The sequence below is a fragment of the Diceros bicornis genome, chromosome 29 (genome assembly GCF_020826845.1).
Source record: "Diceros bicornis minor isolate mBicDic1 chromosome 29, mDicBic1.mat.cur, whole genome shotgun sequence".
Lineage (NCBI taxonomy): Eukaryota > Metazoa > Chordata > Mammalia > Perissodactyla > Rhinocerotidae > Diceros > Diceros bicornis.
The window spans coordinates 36,144,191-36,164,537 of record NC_080768.1 but is presented as its reverse complement, the minus strand read 5'-3'; the positions used below and the strand labels follow the sequence as shown (position 1 = coordinate 36,164,537).

Genomic DNA, 20,347 nt, shown 5'->3' with positions numbered 1-20,347 from the left:
TACAATTTAAAAGAAAAATAATGATATGTTCTGAGGTTTATAACAAAAGGAGAAATATACTGTATGTCAATAGCACACAGAATAGGAGAATGCAAATAGAATTATATTGTTTCAAAATTCTACATTATGTGACAATATTGTATTATTTGAAGGTAACCTTTGATAAGTTAAAGATCCAATGGTGAAACAACAATCAATCACTAAAAAGAAAACAGAAAAAAATATTGAAAGTAAAAAGGAATATCAATGAATATTCAATAATTCAAAAGAAGCTAAGAAAGGAGGCCTTGACTCAAGCCGACCTGCTCCCCAAGTTCCCAGGTGGAACAGTGCCACTGGCTTTGCTCTGCAGATGATCAGCTGTGCCTGCCTTACTCTCTGAGCATTGCTGGGCTATGTAGCTCAGGTGTTCTTGCCAGCCTTTGTGATCAGGCAGGACTGGGAGATACGCTCAGCACTGAGCTTGGCGATGACTCAGCTATGATGAGCTCCCCTGCCTGGACAGGAGGGAGGGCCATCTCCAAGCAGCCTCTCAGGTGTTCCATTCAGGCTTTCTGGTCAGGAGGGGCCGGGAGCTATACTCAGCAATGGGCCAGGCCACCAAAAACTGTCAAAGCTCATCAATGAATTCAGTCAAGTTGCAGCATTACAAAGGTAACATATAAAAATCAGTACTGTCTCTATACACTAACAACAAATTATCTGAAAAAGAAAGACAGTAGTCCCCCTTATCTGCCATTTCACTTTTCACGGTTTCAGTTACCCATGGTCAAATGCAGTGTGAAAATAACGCTACATCACAATGCCTACATTATTCATCTCACTTATTCTCATCACATAGGCATTGTATCATCTCACATCATCACAAGAAGAAGGGTGAGTACAGCACAATAAGATATTGTGAGAAGGAGAGAGACCACATTCACACAACTTTTATTACAGTATATTGTTATAATTGTTCTATTTTAATAGTTCTTGTTGTTAATTTCTTGCTGGGCTTAACTTATTAATTAAACTTTTTCATCTGTATAAAAAAACATAGTATATATAGGGTTTGGTTCTGTCGGGGGAGAGGGAGAATCTCCCTCTGCCCTTTCCCTTAAGGTTCTTCTGGCTGGCCAAATAATCAACAAGACAGGTTAGCAGGAGAAAATAATACCAAGTTTAATAACATGTATACATGGGAGAAAGCAAGGACACTGCATTTCTCAACACAATAGCAGAAATTCTCATCTTAAATACCATCTTCTTCTAAAGACAAAGGAGGATGTTGGGGGTGGGGGGTGTCAGTTACAGGAGATTACCACTAAAGCACTGTAAACAAGGGTAAAGTTATTATGCAGATTTAAGACCTCACCTTCCACATTGATAAGTTTCTAGAAATGAGGTCATCCCCCCTCTTCCCAAGACAGAGAGGGAGATACCTTTACAAATGGAGATTTCCCTTATAAATGTAAATGTTTGTCTGGCAACTCCTCGCAGGGCCATCCAGAGAATGTGGCCAGAGAGACAGAATTTCTGATAAGATGGGCTTGTTGGTGCCTTTCCTATTGTAACATCTATTTTACATTATATTACAGCCATCAGATGGAAGATCTGTTCCAGGAAGGAGCCACCATGTCAAATTCTTTAGGCAGTTAGTGGGGGAGGTCAAATGTCCTTCAGAGAAAACAATCAAGGTAAAGAGATATATTTCAGGGTGGCCAAATTTTGATCTCCCACAGTTCTATGAGCAGTTTCAGGCACTCACTAGGAGACTTGGAATATATCAAACACAGATAAGGGGACACTATTGTAAAGAAAAAGATCCCATTTACAATAGGATCTAAAAAGAAATACTTAGGAATAAATTTAACCAAGGAGGTGAAAGATCTCTACACTGAAAACTACAAGACATTGATGAAAGAAATCAAAGACACAAATAAATGGTAAAATATCCTATGTTCATGAACTGGAAGAATTAATATTGTTAAAATGTCCTTGGTATCCAAAGCCATCTATACGTTCACTGCAATCCCTATCAAGATTCCAATGACATTTTTTAGAGAAGTAGAAAAAACAATCCCATAATTTGTAATGAACTGCAAAAGACCCTGAATAGCCAAATAATCCTGAGAAAGAAAAACAAAGTGGGAGGCATCACACTTCCCGATTTCAAGCTATATTATAGAAGTATGGTAATACAAACAGTGTGGTACTGGCATAAAAACAGACACAAAGATGGGGGTCGGCCCAGTGGTGTAGTGGTTAAGTTCGGACACTCTGCTTTGGCGGCCCAGGATTCATGGGTTCAGATCCTGGGCGTGGACCTACACACCGCTCATCAAGCCATGCTGTGGTGGCATCCCACATACAAAAATAGAGGAAGACTGGCACAGATATTAGCTCAGTGACAATCTCCCTCAAGCAAAAAGAGGAAGATTGGCAATGTATGTTAGCTCAGGGCCAATCTTCTTCACAACACCAAAAAAAAAACAGCCATGAAGATCAATGAAACCTAATCGAGAGCCCCAAAATAAACCCATTCATATATGGCCAGCTAGGATTTGACAAGGGAGCCAAGAATAATCAATGGAGAAAAGACAATTTCTTCAATAAATAGTGCCAGGAAAACTGGATATTCACATATAAAAGAATGAACCTATACCCTTATCTTACACCACTCACAAAACTTAACTCAAAATTAATTAAAGACTTAAATGTAAGACCAGAAACCATAAAACATAAAAACCATAAAATATCAAGCACCAGAAGAAAACAGAGGAAAAAAGGTCCTTGCCATGGGTCTTGGTGATGACTTTTTGGAAATTATACCTAAAGTACAAGCTAAAAAATAAAAAATTAACAAGTAGGACTACATGTAACTAAAAAGCTTCTGCACGGAAAAGAAATAATCAACAAAATGAAAAGAGAAACTACAGAATGGGAAAAAATATATGCAAACCATATATCTGATAAGATGATAATATCCAAAATATATAAAGACCTCATAAAACTCAGTAGCCAAAAAAACCAAAACATCCAGTTTAAAAATCAGCAAAGGACCTGAATAGACATTTTTCGAAAGAAGATATACAAACAACCAACAGGTACATGAAAAGGTGCTCAACATCATTATAATTAGGGAAATACTAATCTAAACCACAATGAGATATCACCTCACATCTGTTAGAATGGCTATCATCTAAAAGATCAAGAGATAACAAAAGGATGTGGAGGAAAGTGGACCCTTATGCACTGTTGGTGGGATTATAAATTGGTACAGACAGCATGGAAAATAGCATGGAAGTTGCTCAAAAAATTAAAAATCGAACTACCATGTGATCCAGCAATTCCACTTCTGGGAATATATCTGAAGGAAATTAAAACACTATGTGTAAGAGACAGCTGCACCCCCATGGTCATAACAGTATTATTTATAATATCCAAGACATGGAAAGACATGTACTTAGAATAGAATATTACTCAGCCATAAAAAGAAAGAAATCTTGCCATTTACAACAACATGGATGGACCTGGAAGGCATTATGCTAAATGAAGTAAGACTAAAAGGGCTGAGGAGAATACCTGGAAGCTGCGTAAGCCAGCAACGCTCAAGCCAAGAGACAGGCAGGCAGAGCAGAGAGTCTGCAGAGCAAAGCCAGTGGCCCTGTTTGGCCAGGGAACTTGGAGCGAGAGTCAGCTTGAGTTAAGAGAGCAAACGAAGAGCTTCACCAGCTTTAGCGCTGCTTCTCCAGATGCGCCCAGACAAGGAAACTAATTCATAGCCCTGCTCGTTATGGAATATAGCTTTTAGCTTGCCCAACCAGGGAACCTAGCCAGAGCACACAGGAAGCTGCAGGGACCATCCAATAGCCCTGCCTAGAGTGGCACTTGGACAAGGAGCACAGCCCATGGCTTTCCCCATCTGCAGAGCAAAACTGGCGGCCTCAACTGCCCAGGGAATTCAGTGCACACTCTTGCCTGATTCTGGGGCCCAAACAACTAGCCATACAGGACCTGGATCCCATCCCGCTGCCCGTCAGAAAGTCAGGGCACCTTCTGCGCCTGCATTTAATAAAGCCCAGAATGCTTCACAAAGAGATTTTCCAACCTTGTCTTATTGCCTGAGATTGGCTCATCCTTTTTTTGTTTGCAAGACTGAATAATGGACCAGTCAGTTTTTTGAGGGAATACTTTCAAGCAGTTCTTGAGCTATCTTTCTGGCACATTTTGGCCCATCCCTAGCAGAAATATTAATATGTAAGTCTTTAATATCTCTTGAGATATTCCCATTTGGCTTCAGCCATCCATTTCTGCACGTCAGCAAGAACTAGCATCATGGGAATAAACTGGTAGAGATCTGGGAACCCTAGATTGTAAGCTTCAACTGGAATTCTGAATTCCTCATAAAATTTTTGAGGATTCCCTTTTGAGTTTGGAAAGTCTTTGGCAATGGCCCTAAGCTCAGTTTTTGACCATGGAGAAAAAGTAGTTACATGAGGTATTCCAGGCTCAGCACAGGACCTCACAGAGCCTTTATAAGGCACTGTTTAACCTCCAGCTCATCCTCATAGTGGAAAAGCAACTGAGCAAAGGAATTAGTAGGTTCAGGATATTAAGAGAGAGGAGAGCAAAGGGAAGGAAAAGTTGGAGTCAGTCAGCGTGTAATCCTTTTTAGTCTCACAATCAATATGTTGCTTAAGCTTTTCATTTGCCTTTTTGTAAGGAATATTTTAAAGAAGCAACTTTTTATTCATCCAATCTCCTAAAAGCTTCTGCATACCAATCAAAAAATACATCCCAGTGTTTTTGGGAAAATCGGGACCCCTTTTTCCTTAGGGCACCTTGTAAATGGATAAACTTATCTAGATTAAAACTTCTCCAGTGTGGCCATTGTAATTCAATATCATCTTTGGTAATGTCAATCGATTTCTTCAGAAAAGCACAAGTTTGGGGCCTATAATTTTTAGACATATAGTTAGCCAGAGTCCCAAATGAATGAGTCTCAGACTCTTTAGACTTGGAGGAACCCATTTTCTTTCTTTTCCCTAAAAAAAAAATGACCTAGCCCGGGGCCTCACGCTAGACCTAGTCCAGCGTAAGTCAGATCCAGTCCAACTCTGGACCCAGTCTGGAGAAAAAATGCCCAAATAAACTCAGAGAGCTTGTAATGCAAATGTGCAGAGCTGGGATCCTAGAGGACATTAAACTTGACAGTCAGTTGCAGCGAGAAAGCAGTGAGCACATGGGCTCAGCAGGTACCTTCGCCTATTGCTCATTGCTCCCAGAGGCCATGGGGGTATCTCCTTCACATCCCACTTCTAACACCACAACTCTCAAAAGATAAGCTGAGGAATATTAAATTTTGAAGAGCTGATTTGAGCAAACAACGATTTGAATCAGGCAGCATCAAAACCCCAAATGGTTAGAGGCACTCCGTGGGTGGGGGCTAGAGCAGAGGACTTTATACCGAAGACATGGAAGCAAAGCAAATTATTTAATTAGCTATAGCTTAAACAGTTGCCTTATTTGGGAAAATCTACTTATTTGGCTATTTACGACTGCGTGTTCTTGAGTTTCGTTTTCTCCGATTCCAGTGCACTGACTCTGCCTTTGGTTTTGGTCTGCTTATGCAGGCTGCCAACGGCACTAGGGCCACCCCAGTCTAACGGCCTCTTTCTTGAACTCCTCTAACAGTATATAGATAGATGTATAACACAAGATCAACAGTCAGCTGAAATACATATTCTGGTTAGATGGCTCTTCTGAAACTTACTACATCTTAAATCTAATATACTATACGTATATGTGTAGACATACATATATACATATGGTATACAAATATATCCCAGTTGTTTTCTGCTGTCCTTTACTATTTCAATACTTGCTTCACAGTGTAGCCTTGATTAAGATCCAATATGACCTAACACAGATTAATGGCATAAAAGGTGAGAAAGAGAAAAGCAGTCTGATACTGAGGAGCTGTACTACCAGCTGGCCTTGGTGTTCTGCTGTTGAACATAAACACTCTCACAGAACTTCAACATCACACACAGCCACTGTGAAACAATTATGGATCAAGACAAAAACAAGACCATTTCATAATCATGTCTGAATACAAACAAAATACAAACACTTTCCGAGTCAGAAAAAATGACCAAATACGCCCTTATTGGGCTAATGTGAGTAGCTGTTGCTTCTTAACCAATTACAGCTTCAGGGCTGTTCTAGTCTTCCCTTCTCCTAAACAAGATTTACTAAGACACACAATCATAGAATTACCTCTACTTCCTGACTGCATCCAAACCAGAACAAACTCCTGCTTCCTAAAACCTCCCCAAATCCCCTAACACAAGCCAACATCTCCGAAGGCCTTTCTAATGCCCTCATATGGAGATGCCCCATGCTTCCCCACAGTGCATGTTCCCCTCACTGCAATGACCAGGAAACCTGACTTGTTTAGCTACAGGTGTGTTCACACTGGTCTTTGGCAGGAAGGCACTGACAGGAGGAAGCAAACTCACCACAACTGAGGTCAGTTTTCTTCACCTGAGGAGTTTCTTCCCTGTGTTACACCAATAACAGCATGACGGCTTCCACAAATGTACTTAGAGAAAACTTAGAAGGTTGGACACCTTCTTCACAATTCCTTTAATATCCCCAAATCCAAGCCATTGCTTTAGTGGAATATGTGTTATCAAGACAAACTGGAAGTCCATGAAAAAAGAATCCTCCTTTATATGTCTAATCAAAAAGAAAAAAGATGACGCAGGGTAGTAAGGGATTGAAGGAAGAGAACACGAGAGAGATAGGGAGGTCTACCGTAAGAAATAAAAGCAGAACATTAAGCATTCTCTATCACAGGAAAAAATGGCTTCCAGAACTCCACATATAGAACACAAAAAATGGATAAATGTACTGAACACTTCATGTCCTCCATAGCAAAACTATTTCATGTCTTGCACAGCTGCTGTATGCTTTGTGACAGGTAATTTGAAGTAAACAATTTGAAATTTAAAATGTTCATGCAATGACAATGTACAAACAGAACTAAATCAGAAAAAAAAATATAGAAGAAAATAAACTTTTATGTAAAGAATTTTTCAATAGAAGGTAGTTTCTTGTAATGGAATTGGAGTCATAAATTAAAGATTAGATTTCACATCCGGAAACTTATAGCTTTGACACCCTTAATTTAATATTTTTAATCCTCTTTGCTAAATACATATATAGATGATATATATAAAATAGGACATATATATATAATAGAAAGGTTAAAAAGTGAGAATTAAGTGAGCTTAGTACATTAAAATACAATTTCTCTAAAAGGAAACTATTTTATTGTGATTTTCAAGTGCAATTTACATATATTTTATTTTTATTAAAATTGTTCAGTAGTAAAACATAATCATGATAGGTTCCAATACTGGATGCCAAAATAGAGTCAATGGATTCTTAATTTTTTTACTTATTCTTATTTCAACAATTTTTCCTTCAACCTAAAAAAATGTTCTCAGGGTTATCACACATTGACTACATCACTTTAACCACATGGAAATCTAAATCCCTATATTGTGACTTATCACTTGTGAAATATTGTAGCTATGCCAACTTGAAGTATTTTAATCAAGAAAATATTCAAGACTGAATGCCTTCAATTTAATCACATTTTATATAGCAAGTAAGCATGTTTTTCAACTCCTTTTTCCGGTTAATATTTATTTATTGCAATCTTTTTCATCGTAATCAGGCAAACATGACATTTTTATTTTTCCTTTTCTTTTTTTCTTTCTTTTGTTAGCCATTACTCATATTAAGTCTGATGCTTCTGGGTCAAAATTTGCAGGTCTAAATTGTACTCAACCAATTTCTCTGTCAGTGGCCATTCACAAATTTCTATTAATTGCAGGCTAAACCATTGTCACGTTTATTTCATATTGACTTTTTTTCTACCAGTATGATTCCTGAAAAGTGTTTAATATTTCTTGAAAATTGTGAACAAGTATGTCAGAAGAGATGGAGAGATGAAGGGAAGGGCACAGGACTGAGCAGCAGAGGTGTACGGAAGGGAGCATCAAAATGTACTAAGAGACAAAAAGAGCACAGTGAAAAAAATATTTGCTTTGCAATTGAATACAAATTAGTATGATCTGATTTAAAACAAAGTAAATAAAAATAGTCTTAAAATTTTAAATTATACAACAAATTTTCTTGGTCATTTACCCGCTTCTCTGAATCTTCACTCTCATTTGACCTTATCTTCCATGGAACTGTGACCTGCAGGAATATTCCTTCAGAATCTGCAGTAAGAAAATGGGGTTTTTTGTAACATGCTTGACTGTAACTCAGTCAAGCATGGGTTCCTAACCCTGAGTCCACACGGGCTATGAAATTGTAGGTAAACTTATTATATGTGCCCACCCTCCTTCTTGGTCCACAGCTTTCACTAGATTTTCAATGGCACTTTAAAAATGGCTAAGATACAAACAAAAATTAGACGTCGCAGTTCCACAGGACCATCCTGTTCATTTCCAGAAGCACGTTGGGGCCTGTTGTCCTCCAGTCTCTGAGGAATAAATTGAGGGCAGCACACACCCCGCTAAATCCTCTGGCCACAGAGTAGGTGACCCAGGAAGACCGGCTGCCTTTCAGCTGCTGAGACCCTGGACCCCGGTTGCAGAGTGGACTCCTTGGCCAGGGTCCTCGAGACACCTGCCCTGGTCTGCGGGGTGGGGACACACGGAGGCAGGCACCAGCAGGGGATCCGGGAAGGGCGCTGCAGGAGTCCCAGAGCTACAGGAAATCGTCCCCCAGGAAGAGCCCAGCCCTGCTCTGAGGCAAAAGGAGCAAGTCCAGGCTGCCCGGGGCTCACCCAGGCGGGCGTGCAGCCGTCCGAGCTCAGCGAGCAGCGCAAGGAGAAGGAGCATGGCTGGGCCGCGGGCAGGAAGCACGGCCAAGGTGGAAGGCGGTTGGGCAGCTCTGAGGCTCGCGGCCCGTGTCCTCAGGAGGACGGCGCCGCCCCGGCCCTGGGGCGAGGGCTGCAGAGGACTGCGGTTCTTTCATTGGAGCCGCTCACACCCTACGGGTCCCAAGTGGCCGGGCAGCTTCCACGGGGCGGGGAGAGGAAGCACCGGACTTGAGCACAGGCGATGGCGCACAGCTGGTTTGCTGGGGCAAGTTTACGTTGTTGAAACCCCTCAGTAGCGACGTGGGGGCAAGTAAGCATGATGTGCTTTTCTGGTGAAGTTCTTGGTAATTTCATTTCTCCTCGCCACAGTTTTCTGCCATGTTTTCTTGACTGTGGTGGAGGAGAAAGAGGAAGATAGAAATGCTAACGATTTTTACGAGAAATTTTCTGCTTAAATCATGCTGCTGACAGTTTATTGTCTTTGCAAATGAGGAAATATCAAGAATATTGAACTTGGTCCTGGATAAGGCAATCAAAAGCACTTTTCTTCGTCTGAGTGTCTGTTCTTACAGTATTAGATTATAACCGTTCAGGAGCAACCTAAGTGAGCCTTGCGAACAGTTACTCTAAGCACTAGCAAGGAAGCTGGCGAGATGGGAAGGGCAGCAAGGCAAACAGCGAGAGGAAAAGGGACACCACTGTAGAAGGAAGAGCAGGCAACTGTCTTTGAATTTTCTGACAAGTATCTTGAACCGCACACGTCTAAAACCTCACTCCACTTGTATCGCACCTCTCACCAAACCTTCTTTTATCCCAGGACACCCTGTTGCAAGGATGACTTGTGGCAGCAGTTGCAAAAATAACCTCTGGTCAGGCCTAAAACCTGGACCTGCCAGGGAGCAGTACACCTGGGAAACTGATCCTCAGAGGTTCTCAGAATAGAGCAGGCCCGTGATCATAATGCCCCAAATGAGGAGTGCTGTGAGGATGAGGGAAACTTAGGGAAGAATCAGCCCGATGTGTATTTTTTTTACCACACAATTCACCCACTTCAAGTGTACAATTGAATGATTGCAGGATTTTTAGTATCTCCACAGATATGTGCAATCATTACCACAGTCAATTTTAGTTTCATCATCTCAAAAGGAAACCCTGTACCATTTAGCCTGTCACCACCCCTCACCTCAGCTCTTCATCCCCCACCCCTACTCCCAGCCCTAAACAACCACTGATCCTTGTCTCTAAAGATGTCCCTGTTCTGGATATTTCATACAAATGAATAACGTGGTGTTTGTGACTGGCTGTATTCGCTCAGCATAATGGTTTCAAGGTTCATTCATATTGTAGCAGTACCTGTGCTTCATTCCTTGTTATGGCTAAATATCCCATTGTATGGCTAGACCATGTTTTGTTTATCCATTCATCAGTTGATGGACATTTGGAAAAGGAAACTCTTGGCCTCTGTGGTGAGGTACTCCCACCCCTGATCCAGGAGCATCTTTGTTTAATGATGGAGGCTCTGTAGGTCCTAATTAGACTCCAGGTAGGCTGATGGTTCCTCAATCCTTGTAGAATGCTTTGAGGTATGCAGAAGTGCACCATCTCGTAAGAGGGATATGGGGAGAGGGAGCACTAAAGCGTGAAAATCTTACCCAGAAGAGCTCAGCTTCAGTGAAGAAAGAGCAGCAAGTCCGGGTTCCCCCAAAGGACAAAGATATGTCCTAGATCTCAATTTACATGAGGCCAAGGACATATCATCTGGAGACAGAATGGTTATCTACAGACGGGAACTCAGTCTGAGCAACTCCTTGAAGATAGAACAGATGCTAGTGACTCTCTGGGGGCTCTGGGGCTGGCCTTACCTAACACCACTTCCTCTCAATGTCCCAAAGCCAGCAATGGATAGGGCAGGGGAATCCTGAGCTCTTGGAGAGGTGCCGACTGTAGGTGTCCTCTCTTGAGATGGCAGCAGTTAGCATGGCCATGGGTACCTGAGGGCAGGCAGCAGAGGTGGACAATGGAATGTTTTCAGCTTGGGATGTGAGTCTCACAGCTTCAAAAGAGGCAAAGCTGCTTATTTCCTACTAAAGGATCCCAGGGGGAGAGGAAACAATAGACACAAGCCTACATACTTTCACTCACAGGATTTATTTTGGTTTGTGAAGCTGAAAGCTTTAAGCCATAACAAAAGGAGAGAAAAAGCAGATTTTTTTCATTCTTGGATCAGGCTAGTTAATGGTGAGTTTCTTAGTAATATCCCTTCTCCAACCTATGGCTTTTTGACACTATTGTTTAATTACTGCTGTAAAAGAAATATAGAAAAATAGAAATGCTAAATTTTAATTGTTTTTAATATCTGTCTAATTTTCCTATGCTATGGATATAGCAATTAATTAGTATAATAAGGCACTGGTTACACTGTCACAATCTATGCCTGTGCTCCACAAAACTTGTAAACCCAAGTTTCTTTTTCCTGGATCATTTGTGACAGCCACATTAAAAGGAAATATTATTTATTGGTATTTATATATGTTTCATTTACACAGTCTCTACACTTTACGTGAGTAAAATCATTCTTCACTCCTCTCCACTTCATTACTCCAACACCAAACTGGTTCTAACCCTACTATACAATATGTCATTAGTAAAAGGCATCACTATCCATTGTGTCAGAAATGTTTGTCTTTGTAGTTCTCTTTTATTCTAACGCAAATACGTCCATCCAGTCATCACTTCATTTGAGTCTACCTCTGTTATATCTCTCAAGATTTTCCTGTTCTTTCCCTCCTATCTAATCTTGCCCTTACCACACCTCTCCTGTGGATTCCGTAGTCTCATAGGTGTTTCACTTGTCTCCAGTTATGACTGAATTGTCCCATACTTTATCCCAGTGAAATCTGTAAAAAGCAAACCATATCATGCTAAATCCCTCCCTTACCACTTCAAAAATACAACTATGTTCCTATTCATATATGGGAAAATTTAAACTCCTCATCATGGCATACCGGACACTTGTCTTGGATCATCATTACCCATGTAGATTTTATCTCCCAGTGTTCATAAATTTTATTTATTTTTTTAATTTTTTGTTTATTGCAGTAACATTGGTTTATAACATTGTATAAGTTTCAGGTGTACATCATTATACTTCTATTTCTGCATAGATTACCTCATGTTCACCAACCAAATACTAACTAGAACCCATCACCACACACTTGTGCCGAATTATCCCTTTCGCCCTCCTCCCTTCCACTTTCCCCTCTGGTAACCACCAATCCAATCTCTGTCTCTATGTGTTTGTTTGTTGTTGTTATTATCTAGTACTTAATGAGGGGGAAATCATACTGTATTTGACCTTCTCCCTTTGACTTATTTCACTTTGCATAATACCCTCAATGTCCATCCATGTTGTCACAAATGGCTGGATTTCATTGTTTCTTATGGCTGAGTAGTATTCCATTGTGTATATATACCACTTCTTCTTTATCCATTGTCCCTTGATGGGCACTTAGGTTGCTTCCAAGTCTTGGCTATTGTGAATAACGCTGCAGTGAACACAGGGGTGCATGTATCCTTACGCATTGGTGTTTTAAAATGTATTAAGAGCACAAATTTAGAAACAGAGAGGTCTGGGTTTACATTTTAGCTTTGCTATCTTCCTGCCTTATATCAACAAATATTTTTTAAACACTTTTTCTTACACTCTGCCAACTCAGAGTGTAATTCTGTCAATTCATTCTGTTGGTTCACCCTCAAGATTTATTCCTAAAACCATCTTTACCATCCCTGGTCTGAGGTACCATCTTTTCTCGTCTGGATTATTGCAGTAGTTTCTCCACTAACTGGTTTCTCCACTTCTACTCCTGCCATCATACAGACTATTTTCAACAAACCAGCCTTTAAAAGTGTAAGTCATGTGCTTGGAATCTAAATCCTCCAGTGATTCCTCCCTTTCAATCAGGATAAAACACAGATGGCCTCCAAGACCTCCCAGGCCCTGTAGGAGTTTTACTTCTCTGACCTAATCATCACCACAGCCCTCTTGCTAACTCTGCTCCAGATAAACTGCCATCGCTGTTGTTCATCAAACATTCCTGACTTAGTTTTTCATTCGATCACCATGTGCTTGGAAAGCTCCTGCCTGGATATATTCATGGATAGCTCTGCCAGCTCTATGCCTGTGGAAGATAAAGCTGAATTACAGCTGGAATGGAAAAGCTCTATCTTTATCTCTGGGAAGGGCTAGATGTCTGGTTGCAATTTTTGCCAGGATAAGGGCAGTGGGATTTATGATGGGCTGTTTAAAATTTAAAATAAGGAACCTTGAGACCTTGAGCATGAGGTGTCTCTCTGACCCCCAATGCTTGCCTGCACTCTCTCTTGCTGCACTGTATCCTTCGCATTTAAATAAAAGCCTTATGTGAGTTGCCCCTGTGAAGTCAGGTGACTCCTTTCAAAGGTCTAAACTGTAAATATTTGCACCTCCTCCAGTTATTTGCTTACATGTCACCTGCTCAACAGGACCTACTCAGTCAACCATGTTTAAGATTCCTGTCCAGTTCCTCCCTCAACATCAACTCTCCCAGTTACACCTACTGCTCTAATCTTTTCCATACAATTAATGACCTTTCAATACAGTACATAATCAACTTATAAAATATGTTTATTACTTATGAACTGAATGCCTAACCCACTATCTCAAATTCTAGAGGCAAGATCTTAATGTGATCAGAAAGTACTGTTGACAGGAGAAGGCTGTGAAAAAATAATAAAAGAAAGAAAGCAAGATACTGAATTTATGACTTACGAGTTGGAAGAAATCAGGGGATTGGCAATCTCAGTACATTGCTCTACAAGAAAATGACTGAAGTTGGGTGGTGTGAGGAGTTCAGGTGAAGACTCTCGGCATGATGGTGAGACTACAACTTAAGGACGTGAGAGGAGGACAGTGAGCCGAGGGCCAAAATCCTCACCTAAGATGTGGGCTTTTAATAAAGTTATCAAAGAAGAGGTAGAGATTAGTCTAGGCAGAAATAAGACTATTTTACATTGAGGGTAGGATTTATAAATGTTTTCTGGTGGCAGATAAAGAAATAGAGATCTGTTCACTTAACTCTGGATCAAAATCAGATATGGGCATTAGCAGATAGGTAATTGGATTAACTCTTGATCTCACTCTTGGTCGAATTTTTGAATTTTTCCATTTACTCCCACTGATAGGTCTAATATGTGAAATATCATGATTTCTTCACATACATGAGTTAGAAATTTGAACAATATATACAGATGCCTACTTTATGCCATTTTATAGTAAAGAATTCTTTCTGTCTTGGAGGGAGAGTGCATCTAGCATTTTGCAAGGCATCTAATAGGTCCTCAATAAATGTAAATTCCATTCCCCATCCCCAGTCATGTATCAAGCTATATGTCAAAATCATGGAGTTCTTAAGAGTTTAAACCCTGGAGTCTGATTGTCCTAAACTCCAACTTAAAACCCTACTAAAATTCTACATGCATAGGGAATTATTTAAATTCTTTATGTCTGTTCCCTCATTTCTAAAATAAGGATAACAACAACCATGGAGCCTTACTGAGGAAGAAATACAGGTGTCGGAAGATAATCTGTGTGAATCTACCAATTAGAACCTTAAATGCAGGAGCAAGATGCATGATTGCTCATAAATATTTTAAGAACATACTTGAAATATCTTTAAAGTCATTTCTTATTGCAAGAATGTTGATTAATAAATCTCTGGCTGATATTAGTTAATATTAAATATTTTTCAATTAGTGTACAACAAAGTTAACATCAAATGCTTTGCTTTAGTATATGATATTGACAAATAGGAATCAGCATGATGAAACATGGAAATAATTTTCTTATACTGAGGTATTGCTAAAAATTAAAAGAAACTGTTTCATGAATTATATCATTTTGTCAATAATTTCATTCCTTCAATTCACCTTTAACTCTATATAAGACTGATTGCTGTTACTATCTTCTTGCTGTTACTATTGCTGCCTTCTGCTATAATCTGTATAAAAGAAATAGCATTAGTTTAAGGGTTAGGAAATATTTTAATCTAAAATAAAATCAAGAAAAGTAAAATAGCTATATTTCTAGTAATTGCTCAATTAATATGTACCAATATCCACTTTACTCCACATATCCCACTCACTGAATATATATTCTAGTATTTGGTCTTTTCTAATGTTGATCTAACTTTCAAATATTTAAGCATTTTTTAAATTTCAAACTAAAAATTCCATCTATGATTTTCCTCTATCTTATATACATGGAAGACAAGATGACATATTAATACATCCATGCTAATGCTTCTCTAAAGTTAAAAAGGTAATTTACATGAAAATCTTCAAATTCTTAAATTATTTTCTGTCCAATTATAATATTTCTTAAAAAAAACTATGTAGGGGGCCGGCCCTGTGGCGTAGCGGTTAAGTGCGCACACTCTGCTGCTGGCCGCCAGGGTTCCGATCCCGGGCACGCACTGACGCCCCACTTGTCAGGCCATGCTGTGGTGACGTCCCACATAAAGTGGAGGAAGATAGGCACAGATGTTAGCTCAGGGCCAGTCTTCCTCAGCAAAAAGAAGAGGAGGATTAGCACGGATGTTAGCTCAAGGCTGATCTTCCTCACACACACACACAAAAACTATGTAAATAACTATTTGACTTTTATTAATGAGGTCCTTAATGAGGCCTCTAAGTCTTTCAGCTACGCTAAGTTACATTTTGTGGTATTTATACAGCCTACATTTTTTCTTTGGAAAACTCCTATACACACACAGTTCTTGTTGAAGAGGAATGTCATGGTGTCCAGGTTCCTACTACGTGGCTACAATGCCTTGGCCACAGATGATAAAATCAGGTTTGAACACCTAACTCAGACAGACAGACAGAACACCGGCTGAATTTAGGTACACCTGCACAGCTATTTTCTTCTGTCTCTTGAGAATATGAACTAAGAGGCATTGGCTGTGGACAGATTATTAGTATTTTATTTGAAAATGAATCTACAAAGGGTTGAGATATGTATGCTGCCCCATGTGCAAGCAGAGCAGTCCTTTTGGAGAGAATGGACGTAGACAAGAAGGATGATGCCAGTCATAGAGCCTTTGGGTGATGGACGGAATGACGTAGTTCCTGACCATCTAGTTTATGACCACCCTCTGTGCTTCAGCTCTACACCATTTCTTACCCTTGCAGTCCTGAAACCAGTTATTTCTGCTTTAATACTTAGGTTGTCATGACCAGATGTTGTTATTTATGATCAAAGATCCCTTATGATAACATCTCTTCCAAAAGTCAGATTTACTTCTGGCAACTATTCAGATTTTTCCAAGATGTCTTAAGTAATAGCACTGGAAGACTTATGAGAGATATCATTCAATTAAGTCAATTTATAGCAATTTGATGATCATGTAAATGTCTACATAAATCATGAAGAATAATACCCTGAATTTAACTAATTGCTACTAACTTGTTGATAAATAAAATTAACTAACTTGGGAAATAGAGGTGTTGATGGAAACTTTATATCATTATTTTATCTCCATCTACATAAGTAAGAAACAAAACCATTTTCCTTTAGCATAGAACGAGACCCACTTATGTATTCTTACATCTGCATTCTCATTTCCTAAATATTCACTAAGCAAATTGTGGCTTGTATGGGTGTTCTGGTAAAGAAAAAGGCTGTGAAAGTACCTTAATTCTAATTTTAGAAACACATAAACAATATTAATTATGTGTAAAATGGGGAGTATCCTATCTGTGATTTCTCCCTCGTTCTTTGTCATCTTATATATTTCTCTCAATACATATTCTATTCACAAAATTTGCTTCCTTATCTCTATTAATCTCCTGGGCACAACTGAATGTCAATGCAAGGAAACTGGGGTTTCTTGGGAAGTAGACAGAACCTCCTAAAGCAATTATAGCAAGCATGGCTTTCTATCTGAAAGGCAGTGAGGATTTACTGAGTAGCTTCACTTGTTTCTGGGCCTATAAGAACATGAAGGATACCTAACTACCTGAAGTCTGAAAAAAAATTGGTATATACTAAGACTCAATATTTTTAAACATTAAGCCAATCCATCCAAGGATCCCTGCTTGTAATATTCTGAATTATATGTGAATTCTTCCCATGATGCATTAATAATATTAAATATAAAAAATAATGAGTTTGAGTTTATTCACCCTCCACTTACTGTTCCTTCTCTATTCCAAAATCTCTTCATTTTATTCCATTTAAGAGCAATGATAGCAGTTAAAATAAGGAAAGGTAGAAAAACATAGACACTGATCAAGAGGCCATTTTCTCAAGGAGCCACATGTCATTTTACAAACAAGTGTGTACTTTTAGCTGAAAACGTGAGAGTACAATTTAACTGTTTCAAAAGTGATATGTAAAGCTTATCAGTAATTTGAATTATAACAATTGGAAGTCAAATAATACAGTTAAATTTAAAAGTGTTTTCCAATATTCTGTGGCTATGCCCCAAAGTGCCTCATGTATTTACGTTAACTCAATCAATATACATATATATCTCATTGACATAAGTTTATCTTTATCTTTACATGCATATTAAATCTTTATGTGCTATATTCTAATGGATTTCATTCTATCATATTTCCTTCTGTGAACTGCTACTTAGAATACATTAAATTGATATTATCTAAGTCCTTCCATTAAAAAAATACAAAAATAAGAACTGTTATAAAAATGATTTAATGAAAAATTATTGGTATAACTGAAGGCTAATTTTAAAAAACAATTAATGAATAGAGGCCATATATGACAAACCTACAGGTAATATCATCCTCAATGGTGAAAAACTGAAAGCTATCCCTCTAAGAACAGGAACCAGACAAGGATGTCCACTCTCACCACTCCTATTTAACATAGTATTGGAAGTCCTAGCCAGAGCAATCAGGCAACAAAAAGAAATAAAAGGGATGCAAATTGGAAAGGAAGAAGTGAAACTCTCACTATTTGCAGATGACATGATTTTAGATATAGAAAAACCTAAAGAATCCACCAAAGAACTTTTAGAAGTAATAAATGAATATGGCAAAGTTGCAGGACACAAAACCAACATACAAAAACCAGTTGCATTTCTATACACTAACAATGAGGAGGCAGAAATAGAAGTTACGAATACAATCCCATTTACAATTGCAACAAAAGGAATAAAATACCTAGGAATAAACTTAACCAAAGAGGTGAAAGATCTGCATGCTGAAAACTGTAAAATGTTGCTGAAAGAAATTGAAGAAGACACAAAGAAATGGAAAGATATTTCGTGCTCTTGGATTGGAAAAATTAATATGGTTAAGATGTCCAAGCTTCCTAAAGCAATCTATAGATTCAATGCAACCCCTCTCAAAGTTCCAACAACATTTTTCACAGAAATAGAACAAAGAATGCTAAAATTTATATGGAACAACAAAAGACCCCGAATAGCCAAAAGAATCCAGAGAAAAAAGAACAAAGCTGGAGGTATCACTGTCCCTGATTTCAGAATATACTACAAAGCTATAGTAACCAAAACAGCATGGTACTGGCACAAAAACAGACACACAGGTCAATGGAATAGAATGGAAAGCCCAGAAATAAACCCGCACAGCTATGGGCAGCTAATCTTTGACAAAGGAGCCAAGAACATACAATGGAGAAAGGAAAGTTGCTTGAACAAATGGTGTTGGGAAAACTGGACAGCCACAGGCAATGAAATGAAAGTAACCATTATCTTACACCATACACAAAAAATAACTCGAAATGGATTAAAGACTTGAATGTAAGACTTGAAACCATGAAACTTCTAGAAGAAAACATAGGCAGTACACTCTTTGACATCGGTCTTAGCAACATATTTTCAAGCACCATGTCTGACCGGGCAAGAGAAACAATAGAAAAAATAAACAAATGGGACTACATCAAACTAAAAAGCATCTGCACAGCAAAGGAAACCATCAACAAAATGAAAAGACAACATAACAATTGGGAGAAGATATTTGCAAACCATATATCTGATAAGAAGTTAATCTCCAAAATATATAGAGAACTCATACATCTCAACAACAAAAAAACTAACAACCCAATTAAAAAATGGGCAAAAGACCTGAACAGACATTTCTCCAAAGAAGATACACAGACGGCTAACAGGCACACGAAAAGATGTTCAACTTCATTAACTATCAGGAAAATGCAAATCAAAACAACAATGAGATATCACGTCACGCTCATCAGAATGGCTGTAAACAAAACAGGAAACAACAAGTGTTGGAGAGGATGTGGAGAGAAGAGAACTCTCACACACTGCTGGTGGGAGTGCAAACTGGTGCAGCCACTATGGAAAACACTATGGGGATTCCTCTAAAAATTAAGGATAGAACTACCATATGATCCAGCTATTCCACTGCTGGGTATTTATCCAAGGAACATGAAAACACCAATTCGTAAAGATACATGCACCCCTGTGTTCATTGCAGCATTGCTCACAATAGCCAAGACTTGGAAGTAACTAAGTGCCCATCAAGGGACAAATGGATGAAGAAGATGTGGTATATATACACAATGGAATACTACTCAGCCATAAGAAATGATGAAATCCAGCCATTTGTGACAACATGGATGGACATTGAGGGTATTCTGCTAAGTGAAATAAGTCAGAGGGAGAAGGTCAAATACCATATGATTTCACTCATAAGTAGTAGATAAAAACAACAACAAACAAACACATAGAGCCAGAGATTGGATTGGTGGTTACCAGAGAGGAAGGGAGGGAGGAGGGCAAAAGGGATGATTAGGCACATGTGTGTGGTGTTGGATTGTAATTAGTATTTGGGTAGTGAACATGAGAACATGATGTAGTCCATGCAGAAATAGAAGTATAATGATGTACACCTGAAATTTATACAATGTTATAAACCAATGTTACTGCTATAAAAAAATTTTCTTAATAAATAAAGTGATACTGACAATGTAAAAAAATAAAATAAAAAACAATGATAGTAAACTAAGTTAAATTTCCACATTATCTATATAAGGTGATATTGTTCTAATTTTGACTATATTGATCAGTAAAATAGATATTTCTCTGAGTCTTATAAAGATATTACAGAAAGTTAGAAAAATAAAATCTATAGAAACTTTGTCCAATCAAACGAAAGAAATAAATCAGACAAATAAAATATGAAAAAACAAAATCAAGCAATCAGAATTACTACCAAAGCAACTATGATGATATTAAATGCAAATGAATTTAATGCCCCTGAAAAACGACAAAAAATCGGTAAATTAAAACACACATAATCCAATTATATGTTGATTCACAGTGATTTACCTAAAAGAAAGTGATTAAGGATGTTTTATATATTATATTCCTACAATATTGACAAATTGACAAATATAGTCATGTGCCACATAAGGAA

The 20,347-nt window shown here is 38.5% G+C and overlaps 2 protein-coding genes across 5 annotated transcripts in view; both read right to left on the bottom strand.

The window, feature by feature from the left end:
- The window catches only part of LOC131393849 (disintegrin and metalloproteinase domain-containing protein 32-like), a 165,316-nt gene extending 158,929 nt beyond the window's left edge, over positions 1–6,387 (bottom strand). Inside the window, 2 exon segments of the mRNA XM_058524842.1 lie at positions 5,542–5,672; positions 6,265–6,387. Coding sequence (XP_058380825.1) covers positions 5,542–5,672; positions 6,265–6,387 — 254 coding nt within the window.
- The window catches only part of LOC131394054 (disintegrin and metalloproteinase domain-containing protein 5-like), a 601,035-nt gene that overhangs the window by 381,425 nt on the left and 199,263 nt on the right, over positions 1–20,347 (bottom strand). The gene's annotated exons all lie outside the window — the stretch shown is intronic.